Genomic DNA, 18,299 nt, shown 5'->3' on the forward strand with positions numbered 1-18,299 from the left:
AAAGAACATTTTTCCTTCTGTCAAAAAAATATCTTATGTAGTTTATTCTTATCCAGATAAAAACAAAGTACAGAAACTGTTACAGTCCCAACATCCCACCACCAGAGGGCACCCCAACCTCTAGTGCCTACAGGTCCAGCCATTCAGAACGCATGAGTAGTTCGCAGCCCAGCGTGTGCACAAAACATGGAGTTTTTATTATACCGGAGAGTGTGAAAATTGAGTGAGCACTGGGGCGCTTGATTGAAAATTGAGTGAGATTAACACAGTGAGATTACTGAGATGCATAATTTTAGTAAATATGTTGACAAATGTCTGGATTTTCAGTTTCAGGAGGCAAGGTAAAATTGTATCCAGCTATAAAATTAGCTATGTGACGTTACCCCTGTGAAATGGGGCATGTGGCAGGGTCCCTCACATTGTAGTGCCCATAGAGTATTAGTTTTAATGTAACAGTGTATTACTATGATCTTGAGTCTAAGTCTAAGTCTGAGTCTAAGTCTTATCTTATCTCTTAGTAGAGAGGGGGGGGGAGATGCTGGTCATTTTTAATGTCATAATGTCATTTTTGGCTGGCCAATCCAACTCGGTGTGGTTGTCTTAGTCAGGGAAGGTGTTGCAGGAGGAAGCTTAGGGAAACAAAATGGGATGTTTGAGATCTGTCGGTATGCATGCGTGTGTTATGGCGCTCTGTCCTTTCCTGCCTCTCTGTTCCTAAGGTCTTGTCCAAACTAGTCCCACCACACACTTCCACATTAAGTTGTGGAAATTGAGGAAACATTGTGTTCCTCCATCCTTTTTAATTGATTATAGTCCCACTGTCTGCATTTGATGACTTCTGTTTATGGAGAGGAACCAAACACAATCACTGGCAACTCCATGCAAACTCAATTAATTAAACCTTTCCACTTTTTTCTGTTGGCATTCTGTGACACTTTCTCTTCCTGAAATCTCATCTCCATTCTACTGTCTGTGTCCAGGATGTGAAGAGAACTGACAGATGAACCTGCGGATTGCTGCCTAAGTGGATTTCAGGAGAGTGATGGTGCATGTCAGTATGTGAGTGTGTGTCTGTCTGGAGAAGGACATCCAGGTCAGTGAGTGGAGAGTGTCTGTCTGTCAGTGTTCAGTAAAGGACTTTAGTGGTAAATTGGTTAGATACATTTCGTGAAGGAAATCACAAACAATCTTATGTACCAGTTAGTTCCTATTTGGTCTGAGTTTCTCATTCAGTATTTAATTGGGAACAGGGTATCAGCTTCACCAATGGGACTGAGCAGCTTGCTCCACACTCCACAGTCATTTGTGTAAAGAAGTGGCTCCTCTTCTTGGTGCTGCTCCTCTTCTTCTCAAGTTTCTGTCCAAAAATGTTGAGATAAGCTAAGGGCGGCGCAGGTGGACACTCTCCTGGTGTCCTGGATTATAGACTATGTGACCTGCAGGCCACAGTATGTATGGCTACAGAGCTGTGTGTCCGAACAGGTTGTTAGCAGTACTGGAGCTCCACAGGGGACTGTCCTTGCTCCATTCCTGTTCACCTTTTACACCTCACCTTCAGGTACAACTCTGAGCCATGTCATCTGCAGAAGTTTTCGGATGATTCTGCAATTATGGGGTGTATTAGAGAGGGAAGGGAGGAAGAATATAGGAGCTTGATTACCAACTTTGTGGAGTGGTGTCATCTTAACCATCTCCAGTTCAACACCAGCAAGACCAAAGAAATGGTCTTGGACTTCCGAAGGAATAAGTCTCTGCTGAACCCTGTTTCCATCCAGGGTGAGGACATAGAGGGGGTACAGTACTACAGGTACTTTGGGGTACACCTGGATGATACCTGGAGTGGTCTGGTAACACTGACACCCAGTACAAGAAAGGTCAGAGCTGACTCTATTTTCTTAGGAGGCTCAGGTCCTTTGGTGTGTGTGGAACACTGCTACACATTTTTTATGAATCAGTAGTGGCGGCAGCCATCTTCTACGCTGTTGTGTGCTGGGGCAGCAGCATCATGACAAAAGATGCAAATAGGCTCAATAAACGTACCAAGAAGGCTGGCTCTGTGTTGGGGATGAGCCTTGACCCCCTGGAGGTGGTGGCTGAGAGGAGAATGCTGACCGAGCTCACAGCCATCATTAACAACGCCTTACATCCGCTTCATGGGACTTTTACTGGGCAGCGGAGCACTTTTAGCAACAGACTGCTCCAGCTACGGTGTTCAAGGGAACATTTCTGCAGGTCTTTCCTCCCGGCGGCTGTCAGGGTATATAACGCTGCCCTAGGCTATGACTGTTAGCCCTTCATTTGCTCGTCTATAGACAGCATGTTTGCTCCATTGTACTTTTTGGACAATCAGTCTGTATAAGCCTATGCACATTTTGCACATATTTTATTGTTTTTACAGTGACTATGATCATCACATTTTGCACACACCTATGTATTTATTAATATTTATTTTATTTCTATTTATTTTGTTGCCTTTTGTTTTATAACTATTCTGATGTCTGTTTTTGCTTGTCTTGGGCTGGACTGCTATAACACATCAATTTCTCTACAGGATTAATAAAGTCTTATCTATCTAAAATAGTAATTAGAAAATATTTTTACTGTAGATTTTGATTATTAAAAATGTTTTATTCAAAGGGGCTTTAAAAACATATATTTAAAAATAAATATACATGAAAATACGATTTGAGTAGTGATTTGAATAAATGTCCTGAACAATACTTCCCTGGTGTTCTCCTCTATGCTGTTTGTCTCAGAGTTTGGGGTAGAGGAGGGAGAAAGATGATGCTTCCTCTGCTGCTCCCAGTCCCTGGTTTCTGAGTCCTCTTCTGAGTCTGACTGCAGCAGTCTGTCTCACAAGCCCTCCTTCTCCCCAAAAGACCATAGTTCTGTCTTCACTGTGGCTTTTTAACACTTCTTCACAAAGACTCCTGACTCTTTCCCAGGGGAGTAAAGCTTTGTGTGGGCAGAGCCCACTGCCCAGGGCTCCTTCAGGAAATGACTGCATACAGATGGCCAGTGTAATGATGCTTTGATCAATTGTACCCTGTCCTTCCTTAAGGCCCCCCTTGATCGCAAGTCCAGTCAAACTTGTAACGATCCCTGCCTCCCAGCAACGAAAGAGGCACAAGAAGGCGTAGTCTTAGTTCATTAGTCTACCTATCAGTGTACGCTTTCACCACCACACCTCCGTCTCATCTTGTATTTAAACACTAGTCTTTCCCTACCTCCTCGCTCAGTATTGGTTTTCCTTTCGAGCTACTTAGTTGCGCTACGCCTTCTACCTCTTCGTACTGTTCTGGTTCCGACTTTGGTTTCTCCCCTTTTACTACGTTTTTTGGATTACGGCTCGGCTTCGGTTGCTCTCTCTCAGTTTGGATCTCTGGCTGCCCCTGGACTCTAGGCTCTTTCCTTTGTCTACGGTTTTGGATTACGGTCTGGCTTTGGCTACTCTCTCCCTGTTTAGATCTCTGGCTTCCCCTGGACTCTCGGCTCTCTCCTTCGTCTACTGTATTTGAATCACGACTTGTCTCTATCGGCTCCTGCAAGTGGGTTCATTACTTGTTTTCGGTTTCTCTGGCCGAATCCTTAACAAAACTGATTTGCAAGCCCACACAGTACCCCTCAATGGTGTGGCAATTGCCTGGCACGTATGTTAAAAGCACCCTTGAACAGGGCAGAAAACAGAAAGCACAGGGCATGAAGCTGAATCACCACGAAGCTGTTACTGACCCATTAATGAAACCACCATCTATATAGTCCTGGACACCTGGTGCCAAAACCCTTTGTTTCCACTCTTTGATAGTCTCACTATATTGTTTTCCCCTCATTATAGTTGTTCACTATAATGTTTCCTCCTTAATTCCCCTTGTGGAGATGGTAGCTGCAGCTCACTGACCTGTTGTCCTGTTTACCTGATAAAGACTCATCTCATGCAATTTAACTGCTTTCTGCTAGCTGCTGGCAATGTTTTAGAGACTGTGCTGGGAAATGAAGGCTAATGCTCTCTCCTTCAGTAAAATATATTGTGGATACTCCATTGACCCATTTTCATTTTAATTTAGTTTTTTATCTAAAAATGAAATTTTATTAAACATATATTAAATATGAAATCACAAAAAGCCTACATGGCACAAACCTTTTCTTACAAAAAACAGGAGACACTGTTCTCTAAAACTGATGACAAATTGTGAGAACCACATAGTCTATCTTGGGTATTAAAAGGAAATCTATGAAAAATATAAAAAACATATATTTGTATCTAAATTTACCTAATTTATCTGCTGGGTACATTTGCTGAAAGAAGGTGGGACTCAGGAGATCCTTATTAGGGGCTATGGATTGTCAGCACCAAGTTTCTTTTGTTATCCCACCACCACTGACCTTTAAGGCCACCTCCTGTTTGTGTTTTGTCTTAGCAAGAGACTTCTGACCGAGTAACAGTAAGTAACTGCAGAAAATACACTAAACAACCTCACAGCCTCACTGGGGGCTCTTCAGACTGCATAGCTATCTAGACGTATTGAAGGCATTTACCAGTTAGCCTTCATGCAGACTATTTTTCCTCATTGTTTACTGATTACTATTTTTAGCTGCCAAGATTTCTTTAGTTACATGATTCCATATTTATATTCCATATCAAGTGGTACTAAATCAGTGCAGCTATTTTCACATTTTATAACAAGTACAATGTTCTTATTACATAATTTTATAAAAGGATAAAATATCATAACTTTTTTATGAATTCTAGTTTATAAAATGTATATGCAGTACTTAGAATAAGTACATTGAACATTTTCCAAAATACAACCTTATATTAGAGTTAAAGACTTTGATGCATAAAATATTTATGAAGAAGGTGGAATACTGTTGTTTAGTTTGATTTTTATATTTAGTGGCCATTACCACCTAATGTAAGTACATTAGGTATATATGATGTTTTACTTCCGATTTTATTTTCTGCTACCAAAATTCCATATTAAGTGGATTTAAACACGCACAGCAGAGAAACCGATTAAATGAAGTAATCGTTTCACTAACATCTAATGCACCACAAATGCTACCTATCGACTGTCTTTGGCCAGTAAATGACATAACGCAATGTGCCACATTACTTTTGAGGTAATTGGAAGAAATACTGCACATTCTGAGTGGCTGCTTCTGAATAAACATTTTGTGGGTGGGCCTTGTATGGTATGAAAAGTGGATGTAATTTAGGAACACTGTTAGTGTAAATTTCCGTTGATCTTATTGTCAGGAATCCCTGATGGAGAGATACGAGGATTCTGTGCAGACACAGGAGAGGGTAGTGACAAGGCAGGAGAACAATCCAATACAATAGCCAAGTTTGTGGTCCAAAGGAAAAGAGGTCAAAAGGGGTAAGGTAGGTGGTAATCTGGAGAGAACACGGGAGGCAAACAGTCCGAGACGAGAGGCGAGGTCCATAGTTGAAAAAGGCAGAAGGGGAGTCCAGAAGCCAGGATAAATGAGGTACGGGGAAAAACACCAGGTAGAGCTCTCAAGGAGTAGACACATACCGAGCAGCGGGAAGCAAGTTGATGGTATAAATAGCGTGCCGCACAGTAGAGCGTGTGCAGGTGGGTTAACTCGTGCAGCGGCACTTGTTAATAATAACCCGCTGCTGGTGCTGATTAGTTCGCTTAAGAGTTGGTCTCCGCTGGCTGGAGGTCATGACAGTTACACATCCAGGTGGAAGCTGCACATTGGTGGTGGTGGAGGAGAGTCCCCATTACCTGTAAAGCGCTTTGAGTGGAGTGTCCAGAAAAGCGCTTTATAAGTGTAAGCAATTATTATTATTATTATTAAACTGAATGAAATATGAAATGAAACAAAAACTTCAGACTGCAGTGACAGTGAGACATAATGTACAGTGCCTTTAATGGTTAGACATCTTGTCTTCACAGCCGAAATGTTGTGTTTCTCTCTTCTCTTTTCAGCATTGAATAAACCTATTATTTGTTCCTTTACTGTACAGTAGATGCCCCCTGGTATGTTTCCACTTGCCAGGGTTATAAGCAGTTAGAAAACTAAAAGATAAGCAGTTTGTTAGTTTTCATAAAATGTATAACATTCCTTCATAATCAAGATGAGAGAGAGAGAGACAGAGGGAGAGAGAACGCATTCCTGTACGGAATGTGTGTTAAGTTTACAAATGTTTCAAATGTTTAATTAAAAAGTTTTAAAAAAATACAGCTTACACAAACATTCTAAGATGATCACAAGGAAGTGTGTTGCATGTCTAATGGTCTAATGGAACTACTTTTAATGAGCTGTTAATGACACGATCAGTCCCCATCTGGGGAATTTAAGTAAATCAGAATTTACAAAGGATTTCTGCAATTGACCTTCCAATAAACGTGTGGTCTGATCAATGAAATAAAACAGTTGGACTTTTGTCAATAAAATGGAATATCAACACATGTTCAGTTTAGTAGTGAAACAGAGCAGACTTAAGTTTCTCACCATCTAAGTCTCCACATGAGGCTGTTCTCCCATCTCCATATTTTAAAAATGCACCCTATGCAGGAAAGATGTTTTTACTGAGGTATCTTTTACCCAGGAAACCCAGGTTTCCTAAAAACATGTAATAGCAAGTTTTCTCTAACAGGATTCAAATACTTTGCTCTAGTCAGATTCCAACTCCCCTTGACTCCTCTCTCTTCAATCTCTTCCCTGCTTCTTGTTTCTTGTGTTACAATAATTTTTGTTGAAGGGACATCCTTGTTGCTTTGAATCAAGAAGTGTTTACACTTCCAAGTGTCTCAAAATTGCTCTAATATCTAAGATACAGTTCTCAGTCACCTAAAGCTGGAACAGCCTCAGTGCTGCTTTTGACACTTTTAATTGTGATGTATTCTTGTATTCTTGTCTGAAACTGTATTTGGAGTTGCTGACTGCTCTTAACTGGTTCAACTCTTAACTTACTGATCCCTGACAATTTAGGAGTTTCAGTTCTAAAGTTGGGTTTGTTAGATATGGTCAGGGCTTGATAATGGCTCCCCTAATATTCAGCTTTTACATGCTCTCACCTGGTCAGGTATTAAAATCACATGATCTGAATTATAATTTCTATACGGGTGTAGCGGCGAGGCTTAATAATAAGGCAGAATTAAGTGTTTCTGAGCTTCCCAAATGAGGCCCCATTTCTCTGTTCATCTCTGTGGTGCAGCCACAGAGAGACCATTAGTGCAGGGTGATTTAAGGTTTCCTAGGACAGCTCCCAAAGGGGGATGCACTTAGCTAAGCCTGGCTATCATGATCAATGGTCATCCATTGGCGCCTATCTGTCTAGGGAGTGCCAGTTGGACATCTGGACTGCATTCCTAAGTGTCAGGACTAAGTGACTCATATCTCACCTTGATCAACCAATCAGGGACTGGTAGGGCCGAGTAACCCACGTGGGACTCTGATGCCCATGGAACTTTCAGCCAATCAACGAGCTGAAGTTCCTCCAGGTAAAAACAGGCAACACAGAGATTCAGTGAGATTCAGAAGGGATTCAGTGGAATTCTGTGGACTGTTCTAAAGGGAATTCAAAGGAGAATTCCAGGGCAGGAAAGCCCAGGAGCAGAAGGCTCCCCAGGGGAAGGACATTCTCGCAGCGCACCTCCTGACCATCCTGAGACTCAGCCCAGACAACCACAGAATGGCCAGTGTGTCCAAGTGCCAGAACTTTCCTTTGTTCTAAGAGTCTAGAGCGGAGGTTGCCAGAGAGTAACCAGAGGATCCACCCGAGGTTAGCACCAGCAGCAAGCCTCGTGGACAGGTCGGAACTGTGGACAGCTGAATCACTATTCAGAACTAGCTCTTCATCAGGAACGAACCGGTCCTCTTCCTGACTTGCTGGGACCCACAGTCATCTTTTCTCCTGTGCACAAACTTTGCTAGTTAAAGCCAACACTAACTAGCCGGTCAGTGAGCATCAGCAGCGCACCGTCGCAAGCCGCACAGCACAGCCTGGCACGGAGCCAGAGAGCTAGAAGGAGATCTGAATCCCCAGAGATTGGATGAGTATTCAACTTCAATGCATTACAGCTCGAGAATTCAATTGTTATCCCAACCAGTTGATATCAATTTAATTCTTAAGAGTTATGTACCCAAGGAAGGGACAAAGAAGGAAAGTCAAGTAGGTTTTCCACCAACCATCAGCTAAGTTTGTCAGCCGGAATCTGACCATCTGAATGGCAGAGCCACCTGCCCGTCAGTGCAAGACATGGCAAAAGGGGGTGTCAGAATCCCCGCTCACACTGACATGGGCCTGGTGATTAATAGTGAGTTCCATGACTGTGAACTAGCTATCGCAGTGCTGGGGCAGCTCCCTGGCCCCCTAGCGAGGGAAGGGGGGAGCGAGCAGGTGTACTACATCTACCCCCAGCGAATGATTGCGACATACCGATAGAGGGGTTCCTCAATCAGGAGGATTGCAGGGTGGACCTGAACAATGAGAATGGGGTAATAATCCCAGTCCAGTCAGGTGTTCCAGATGGCCGCTCAACTGAGGGTCAGGCAGGCTCCACCGCCACACCACTCCCAACGGGGTTCCTAGAGCAAAGGCATGAAAAGATTGAAAAGGCAGATGCCCTGGAACCGGAAGAGCAGCTTTAGCAGGTGTGTCAGATCTTCCAGGATTTCCAGGAAGGAGATGCCAGGGATTAGTGACAGGCTCTATCAACAGCAGCAACAGCTAAGAAGCCTAGGGAAAACCCTACAGGGCACAATAGTAGCTGTAAACCTTCATGCTGCAGTGTTAAATAACACCCTCCACACAGATGGCAGGACTGGCGATGTGATACAGTGGGATTATACTTTTGTGCAACAGGTCAAAATGTTAATGCAGGACCTGCTCATGGAGCTCAGTGCCATTGTAAACAATCTAGCCATGGGACAAATTCCAAACGACATGGTCCCACTCTCCTTAGTAGAAGAAGCACTAAGGACAACCACTTCAGAGACTGTGCAGCCACTGCAGGCACACCTTGTATACAGTTTAGAAAGTGCCATTCCAATACACCAACCTCAAAACCAAGGAGGGTTTTTGTTGAAGCTCCCCATTGTGGGCAACAAGAGTATACTGTATACAGACTTAAGTCCACACCAAATGTTGGCTTCTGGAGGGGGGGCATGCATGTGAAGTTAACCTCCCCACTGCTCGTAGCTTACCAAGAAGACGAACTGAGTTCATATTTGGTTCCAAACTTTCATATGTGTATATCTACTAAAAATATATATTGGCTGCATCCAAGTAAGCCCTTCCTGAGGAACACCACCCAGAGATTGTGTGGTATCAGGAAAGGAGCCACCACCGAAAAGTGTAACACTACTGTAACGAGCCGGGGGGAGGTTAACAAAACAAACCTCAACCAGAGCAGGTGGGAAAGAAATGGCTGGTCAGCACACCACAGTTAACGGTTACAGTAACTTACAACAGACATGATACAGCTACCGAAGTGCAGCTACCCAATCAAACAGTTTTCCTACCAGTTCCTGAGGGGGCCACAGTGCATCTCAGTGATTTAGCACTGTACCAGTTGGAACCAGAACGATTTGAAACCAAACTTAAGGTTGTGGATGCCTTCAGGGGACACACTGTTGTCTTGGATGATAGAATCCAAGAGACAGTATGCCTTGAAGGGGTGCAGGCAATTGAGTTTGCCCTCAATGAAATAGACCTCCAAACCACACTTTTATGGTTGTTGTGGATCATCTGGTGCTGAGAACAGGAAGCATTGTCGTTCTAACACTGCTGCTGGGTAACTGGATCATGACTGGTGGGATATTTCGGATGCTGTTCTCTCGCATCAAGACCTTGCATGGACATTCCTGGCACCTATCTGTCCATGAGATTCTTGGGAACATCTGGATTGCAGTCCTATATGTCAGAGGTCATTGTTACTCATCTCTCACCTTGACCAACCAATCAGGAACCTGCAGGGCATGGTAACCCCACATGGGTCTCAAATGCCAGCTAAACTTTCGACCAATCATCACCTGTCTTGGTTTTGGTTTAAAAGACACTGCAGGGCTCAGAACTTTGCTTCTCTGGCTATTTCCGCGCACCTTTAGAGACAATCACGTGATGGCCAATGTTGTCTGTATAGGGAATTAAACCTTGTTTCAGCAAAGCATCTGCCCAGGGAATGCCTGTAGGTAAGAATTCAAATTGCTAGCAAAAGCCAACATGGACGCTTCGCTTGATCACCGAAGTATACGTTAGGACAATCTGAATAAGTTTCTTCCCCCAAAATAGTGACTTATTCGGACCCGCAGTCACCCTCTGCGCATAAAGACTCTCTACTAGTCAGTCGGACTACAAGTAGGTCCCTGAGAGAGACGACTGCACTGCGCTCCGCAGTTAGATTTCTTCCTCCTCCCTTCCTCCAACTCGGAGCCACACCAGGATTGGTCCAGAGACGTTATGCTCCTGTTATTTGTATACTTAGCTACCAAAACTTCCCTTTAGTTGTAAAATTACATATTGATATTCCATATTATCAATATTATCAATATTTAAACATGCATGGTAGAGAGATTAAATGAAGATTTCACTTCACTCACATCTAATGGCACACCACAAGTGCCAATTGTCGATCATCTTTGGACAACAAATCACGTGCCACCATAACCTGCAACCCCAATCCCATGTTACAGGGTTTGACTGTGCATTCTGAATGGCTACATCTGTACCAGCATTTCCCTTTAGTTACATGATTTCATATTAATATTCCACAGAAAGCAGATTTAAAGAAGTAATAGAACAGGTCAAATGAAACTACTGTTTCACTAATATCTAACAAACCACAAGTGCCACCTGTTGATCTTCATCCAACAAAAAGCTGAATTCTACCTGCTGAAGAATACTGCTATATGACACAGGTAACTTGCCACAGGGAAGGGTTTTGATGTGCATTCTGAATAGCTGTATCTGTACTTCCAGGTGTCATGACTGTAAGCTTTAAAGTAATAAAATTGGAAAACTGTGAAAAGGGTCTGAATAAAGCACCCAGACACTGCCTCCAGAGTGTCCCTCCAAACTGGAGGCAAGGAGGGAATTGGTTAGGGATTCCACCAATGAGGCAAATTGAAACTTTCAAAGAACTACAGAGTTCAGTGAGAAAAAATGTCCATGGGTCAGCAATATTCCAGACACTTCACAAAGAGAACTTTGTGTGGAACTGAAAAAAAATAAACATCTCAAATCCCACAATAACACTGCAAAAAAAAAAATATGGTCAAACATATGGTCAGACGTGTACTGTAAATATATTTATTGGTCTAAACTGAAAGCATTATCCTTACTTTCAAGCTTGATCGTGGCAACATTATGTTAAACTGTAATTCTGCTTCTCTGGGATTTGGAGAAGACTGATGGGAACATACACTGATACTGGCAAATCTTAGAGGAAACCGGCTTCAGACTGGGACAAAAATTTACAATTATGTAAATTGCAAGGCCAAAGCTACACAGGAGATCTTAAGAAAAAAAAGTCAATGTCATAGTAGTAGCCCAGTCAAAGTACTGGTTTGAATTTTGTTGAGAATGTGTAGAAAGACCTGACAGCAGCTTTCTATAAGCAATCCCTATTCAACATTTTAAAGCAAATTTAAGCAGTATGCACCAAAACTGTGTGTAGTTGGTAGAGACTTACTCACAAAGACTTGCAACTGTTAATTGCTGACAAAAAAGCTTCCACCAAATTTTCAGTTCACATTTTTTGTGCATTTGCAACCAATATATTTAATTCCTTTCTGTTTATTTAAAGCTGATTTTACTGTATCTTATCTTGCTCCTAGATGTTTTCATTTTGAATTGGGGTTTTGAATATGATATAAAAAATATGTATATATCAGTTTGTTATGTCAGAAAAATGGACACCATAGGGCACAATAAATATATATACAATTAGTAAACTATATACAGTATATGTGCGTTTATTCTGCCAATGTATAAGGAGCAATGAGATTTTACCTTTCTTCTGAAGGGACTCCATGCCATATTCATTATACCACTTCAGCAACTGGAAACACTCTTCTCGATAATAGTTTTTAAAGATTTCTTGCAGTTTTGTGTCAGCCTCTCTTTTATGCTTATAGTAAACAGCCTGTGGTACAGCAGCGACCCATGCCATGGTGTTCACATCAAGACTGACAAAATCCTCCCCATCATATGCATAATACAAATTTGCTTGCCTGGACCCATCATCATTCAGCACACAGTGACTGGAGTATTGGTAAGTATGATCTGGGGGAAATGACAATGTCAGAAACAAAAACATTATCATAAACATACTGTATAGAGAGACTATGAATTTAACTTTTCTTAATGTATAATGCAAACGATAGCACTGTTTTATGGTGTTCTTATTTAAGTTAGCCTTACAAATACAAATATCAAAGATGATTCCACTAGATACTACAACTAGGACAATTTAATGTTACTTTTTATAAAGGCGTGGTTTTCATTTTAAACTGCAGCTTGATCCCAACAATTACAGGAGCTGCTATTCACAATTAAAGGATTTTTTTTAATGCAATAACAATTAACTTCCTAGACACAACTTATGTCCCTGACCTTGTGATTTAAGGCAGCATGTCCTTATATGTGGAAACTACATGAAAAGAGGGGGCAGAACAACTGGATAATTACTTCAAGGGAGACTTCAGTAGTTCAGTAGGCCAAATCATGATGCATCGTGCAGATGAAACATATTGAAAATTTAAAACATATGAAAGTTTGATCTCATATGACACTTGTTGTAACTTTTCTGGCTGAGGTACTGGCAGTTTGCCCGTGAGGAAAAGGCTGAAAGAACCCTGACACACTGAATGTAACTAGGAGCACCCAGCTCCTTGGTATAACTATGACTCCTCTGGTTCCACTTAGTCTCAGACTTCATTTCAGCATAATAATAATAATCAAAAACTTTATTTTATATAGCGCCTTTAAAGGTGGCTTCTCAAAGGGCTTTACAGAATGACAACAACCATAAATAAAAAGAATACACAAGATAAAACACAATTACAATATACAGAGGAAACCGTGGATGGCGGTACTAAGAAAAGCAGAGGGGTGAAGAATGGAACCAGTTAAGTAAAGGCTTTTCTAAAGAAGAGGGTTTTGAGTCTGGATTTGAAGGAGTTTAGAGAAGGTGACTCTGATATCCTTGGGGAGAGAGTTCCAGAGCTTGGAGGCATAACAGGAGAAGGCCCTGTCACTCATACAATGTAGACGGGCTTGGGGGACAGTAAGGAGACCAGAATTAGAAGAGCGAAGGGTGCGAGGTGGGGAATAGGCCAATGGTAGTTAAAACAGGTACTGAGGTGCCAAGCCATGCAGAGCCTTATAGGTGAGCATGAGGATTTTAAAGTCTACACGGAATTTGACCGGAAGCCAGTGCAAGGACTCCAGGATATGAGTAATGTGATCATTTGCACTAGACCTGGTCAGGATTCTGGCTGCTGAATTTTGGACATACTGCAGATCAAAGTAGATTTAGATACCCCAGCGAGTAGAGCATTACAGTAGTCAATTCGAGAGAGCACAAATGTGTTGATCAGCTTTTCAGCCACAGTTAGTGATAGCATATGGCGTAGTCTAGTGATGTTTCTGAGGTGAAAAAAGATGTTTTGACAATATGCTGTACATGTAGGTCGAATGTTAAGCCAGAATCGAATATAACCCCAAGGTTTTTCAATTTACATACGCATACAGTATACAGCCACTGGCACCACTGTGTCTCACACTCACACTAGCAATACTATATCTGCACAGGTTTTGCCACAGTTTTAGCTTTGATTTGAATATGTAAGAAGTGCAAGCAATTTGCATAACAACCCCTATGAATGCAGTTTTTCAGGTCTTCAACACATGGTGAATGCACATTGTGCTGAAAGTACAGGACTACTCCATATTCCCATGAGCAGTCGTGATTAAGAGATCATACTATTGTGATGGAATAAAAAATGGAACTGATGCCTCTCTAGGGTGCTATCTATGCAGAGTTAGTACTGTACATTCCCCCATGTTTGCTTCACTGTCCTCTTAATGCTGCAGTTTCTTCTCAAAGTCCAAAACCATACTTATTGGTTATTTGGTTTCTGGTGGGAAAATTGACCCTAGGTGTGGGTGTGTGAGTGTGCATAATCCCATCCAGGGTGTACCCTGTCTTGTTCCTGTTGCTTGCTGAGATGGGCTCTGCCTCCCCCATGACCCTGAATTAGAAGCGGTTAAAATTGATGGAAGGAGGATATTCCTTCTTGTTATGTGAAAACATTTCAAGGCAATTTGCAGCGAAGTTATGAATCAACAACAGCACATAAAAAGAAAGAACAAAATAAAACAAAAAAATGTGTTAAAAAGTTAGGAAAAACGTGTTGTGACAAGATGGTCATACATTCTCAGGTAGAACATTCAAATTTTAAATGCATTTCTGTGGAAAACCCTATGACTATTTGTATCTCGTCTTCTCATGAGAACAAAGATCTGTACCTCTAGTATTAATAGAAAAAGTTACATGTATCTGCACTCACCGCCAGTATGGTTAAAGTGTCGGACTGTATTTTTCAAACTCCATGTTATGATCTCATAATGATGAAGAATATGCCAAGAGCGTTGTTCCCAGAAATTCCGACCCATAGTGTCATTCATCCAGTCTAACAGGAGAATAGGTTCTTTCATTGTGTTGTTGTAATATGAATAACGCACATCATCCACCATCCCCATATATACATACTGTGGCATTTCATTCCCCTTTGATGTTGCCATTGCAAAAGAAAGCAGAGAATGTGTTACTGAAAGAGAAATACAAATGAGAATTAGTGACAGATTAAACATTTTCTATTGTATAAACTTATTAAGTTTAATTATAGAATTATACTTATGTTTCATAAGTCTATACTTATTGAATTATGTCATGCGAATTCCATGGATGATGATAACCCATGGTTACAGCATAATCATTTATATATGTTCTTATGCTTTCTCAAAATGTCAGGGTGCTGTGCAATAGTACCCACACTAAATATAACAGAAAAAATAATAATTCATATTTTATAATTAGATAATAACATAATAAAGGTCAGCAAAGTGGCGCAGTGGTTAGTTCTGCTGCCTTGCAGTGCTGGGGCCCTGGGGTGCTACATGGAGTTTGTACGTTCTCCCAGTGTTTTTGTGGGTTCTTCCCACAGTCCAAATACATGCTGTAACTAGTAGGTTAACGGATTCTGGAAATCTGCCTTAGGTGAGAGTGTGTATCTGTGTTTTGTGTCTGGCATGTGCTGGACTGGTGCCCTGTCCAGGGTGTAACATGCATTGTGCCCGCTGTTTGCCAGAATTGGCTCTGTCTTCCCCATAACCCTGAATTGGAAGAAGTGGTTAGAAAATGGATGAATGATAAGAGGTATAATAATACACAAATTTAACAGCTGAAGATACCACCAATGCAATATCATCAGCAGAAACACCAATATTATACCATCTGCACCTTGTCTGTGTGTCCCCATCACTATACTGGGGCATTAGGACCCACACAGACTGCAGGGGGAGCACCCCCTGCTGGCCCCACAAACACCTCTTCCAGAAGAAACCTTAGTTTTTTCCATCCAGGTACCAACCAGGCTCACACCTGCTTAGCTTCAGTGGGCTGCCAATTGTAAGTTGCAGGGTGACATGGCTGCTGGCACACCAACAGAATGAAGTAAAGGATAGAAAATGATGGGGAGTGAGCTTCTTGACATGAGAAGTAGAGGTAGATTTTAATGTGTATTTGAGTTTTGATAAAGAGAGAAGGCACTATGAGGTTCAGATCGTGAGAGAGGCTGGGAGTTTAATAGCTTGATAGTGCGGGGGTAAAAACGGTCTCTGAGTCTGGTAGTCTGGGCCCAAATGCTCCAGTGCCTTTTTCCAGATGGTAGAGGGTCAAACAGTCTGAAGCTGGGGTGCGTGGGGTCTTTGATGAAGCTAAGAGCTTTCCTCAAGCACCGTCTGTCATAAATGTCTTGGGTGGATGGGAGAGCAACCCCAGTGATGGACTGGACAGTTTTCATCACCTGCTGTAGGACTTTGCGGTCAGCAGTCCTGCAGTTGCTGTACCACACTGTGATGCAACTTGTCAGTGTGCTTTCTGTAGTGCATCAGTAAAAGTTAGTGAGGATCTGAGGACATATCTTAGCCTTCTTCAACCGTCTTCAACCGAAAGTACAGGCAAGAGACCATGTGAGTTCCTTGGTGATATGGACGCCAAGGAATTTGAAGTTACTGACCCTTTCCACTTCAGTCCTGTTGATGTGGATAGGGGCATGTCTATTTTGAAGTTTTCTGAAATCAACGATCAGCTCCTTGGTTTTGCTGACATTGAGGGTTTGGTTGTTGTCTTCACACCGTGTTGTAAGGAGATTGACTTCCTCCCTGTAGGCCCTCTTATCATTGTCTCTGGTCAGACCTACAACTGTTGTGTCATCGGCAAACTTTATGATGAAGTTGGTGTTATGTTTGGCCTTACAATCGTGGGTGTAGAGGGAGTAGAGCAATGGACTAAGCACACAACCCTGGGGGACCGCAGTGTTCAGAGTTAGTGTGCCAGAGGTGTGGTTTATAAGCCTGACAGCCTGAGGTCTGCTTGTCAGAAAGTCCCGAATCCAGTTGCAGAGGGTGATGTTGAGACCCAGTGCACTGAGTTTCTTGACTAGTTTCTCTGGAATTATGGTGTTAAAAGCTGAGCTGAAGTTGATGAATAGTAGTCTTGCGTATATCTTCTTTTTATCCAGATGGGATAGGGCAGTGTGTACGGCAATGGAGATTGCGTCATCTGTGGATCTGTTGGGCCGGTAGGCAAATTGGTACGGGTCCAGTGTGTCTGGAATGGTGTCCTTAATGTGCTTCATGACCAGCCTCTCGAAGCACTTCATGATGACAGGTGTTGGTGCCACCGGTCGGTAGTCATTAAGATATGTCACTGTGGTTTTCTTCAGTATTGGGATGATGGTGGCTGTCTTGAAGCAGATGGGTACTACGGCCTGGGCCAGAGACATGTTGAAAATGTCTGTGAATACACCTGCCAGTTGATTGGCGCAGGCTCTGAGGATGCGACTGGGTATGCTGTCAGGTCCTGCAGCCTTGTATCTGTTTACTTTTAGCAGAGATCTCCTCACCTCATCTGCAGACAGCGAGAGCACCTGTTCAGCTGTGGAGATTGCAGCTCTGTTGACTGGTTCTGTGTTGCTGGCTTCAAACAGAACATAGAAGGTCTTGAGCTCGTTAGGCAGGGAGGCATCATGGGCAGAATTTAACTGTACCTATTTTCTGTGCTTGCCCTCTCTTCTGTTAGATTTGTAATTATACTGAAATTATTTGTAATTATTCATGAATGAGCTATTTAAATACCTGTTTTCAATGTTCACATCTTGCTCCAACTCTCTGTGATAAAATATACAGATGCAGCCAGTCAAAGTGCGCGGTACAAATACGTACCGCAGGCATTTCCCTACATCATAACGCGTCATACCGCGGTACGTGATTGGCTGGCCAAAATGACCGACAGGGGCACTCGTGGTGCATTGGTCAGTCATGGAAAGATTAAATCATTTAATGTCTTTACTGTGCACGTTTTAATCCGCTTAGTATTGAATATTTATATGGAATTTTACCACTGAAGGGAAATTTTAGTAGCTGAGCATAAAAAGAAGAGGAGCATAACGCATCTGAAGGTAAACATATTTTGTAAACTGTCTATTGCTGGTATTGGTAGTTTAAAGAAAAAAGACACATCGGTATTTCCATTTCTCCCTAAACATTTTAAGCATCAAAGTCTTACATGTGGTTATTTCACCATATTACTGTACGTTTCTATACTTTGTGAAAAGTGATCGTTTTAACCTTTTCTGCGAATACGCGTGTTATCGGAGTAAACAAAGCATACATTTAGAATTTCATTAATAGGGAATATAATATGGAATCGCGTATCTAAAGAAATTAATAACGATATAATTCTGTTCATGTACTGTAACACAAACAGTAGTATATACACATATCAATAGATATGTGTAAAGCTGTTTCAGTGTTTGTAATGTGATTGAGTCAGTGGCGTGATGGTTAAAGTGACTGACTTATAAGCAAGAGGTTGGGTGTTCAAATCCTGCTATTGCCATGAGTTCTCTTTTAACAAACATTTATTTGAAAAAATAAAATAGCAATAGCAAAATAGCAATATTATGGACACTCTATTGACTTTTTTATATTTCTAAATATCACAACATGTTAGAATCTAAGGCATTTATTAATAACA

General features: G+C 41.8%; 1 protein-coding gene across 1 annotated transcript in view; it reads right to left on the bottom strand.

The window, feature by feature from the left end:
* Window positions 1-17,046, bottom strand: part of LOC148815786 (interferon-induced protein 44-like) — a 40,174-nt gene extending 23,128 nt beyond the window's left edge. The window contains exon 1 of the mRNA XM_088904687.1: window positions 16,919-17,046. Coding sequence (XP_088760813.1) covers window positions 16,919-17,046 — 128 coding nt within the window. The remainder of the gene's footprint in view (window positions 1-16,918) is intronic.
* Between the last annotated feature and the right edge of the window lie 1,253 nt (window positions 17,047-18,299).

Source organism: Atractosteus spatula, chromosome 24, assembly GCF_055471065.1.
Source record: "Atractosteus spatula isolate fAtrSpa1 chromosome 24, fAtrSpa1.hap1, whole genome shotgun sequence".
In the NCBI taxonomy this organism is placed as follows: domain Eukaryota; kingdom Metazoa; phylum Chordata; class Actinopteri; order Semionotiformes; family Lepisosteidae; genus Atractosteus; species Atractosteus spatula.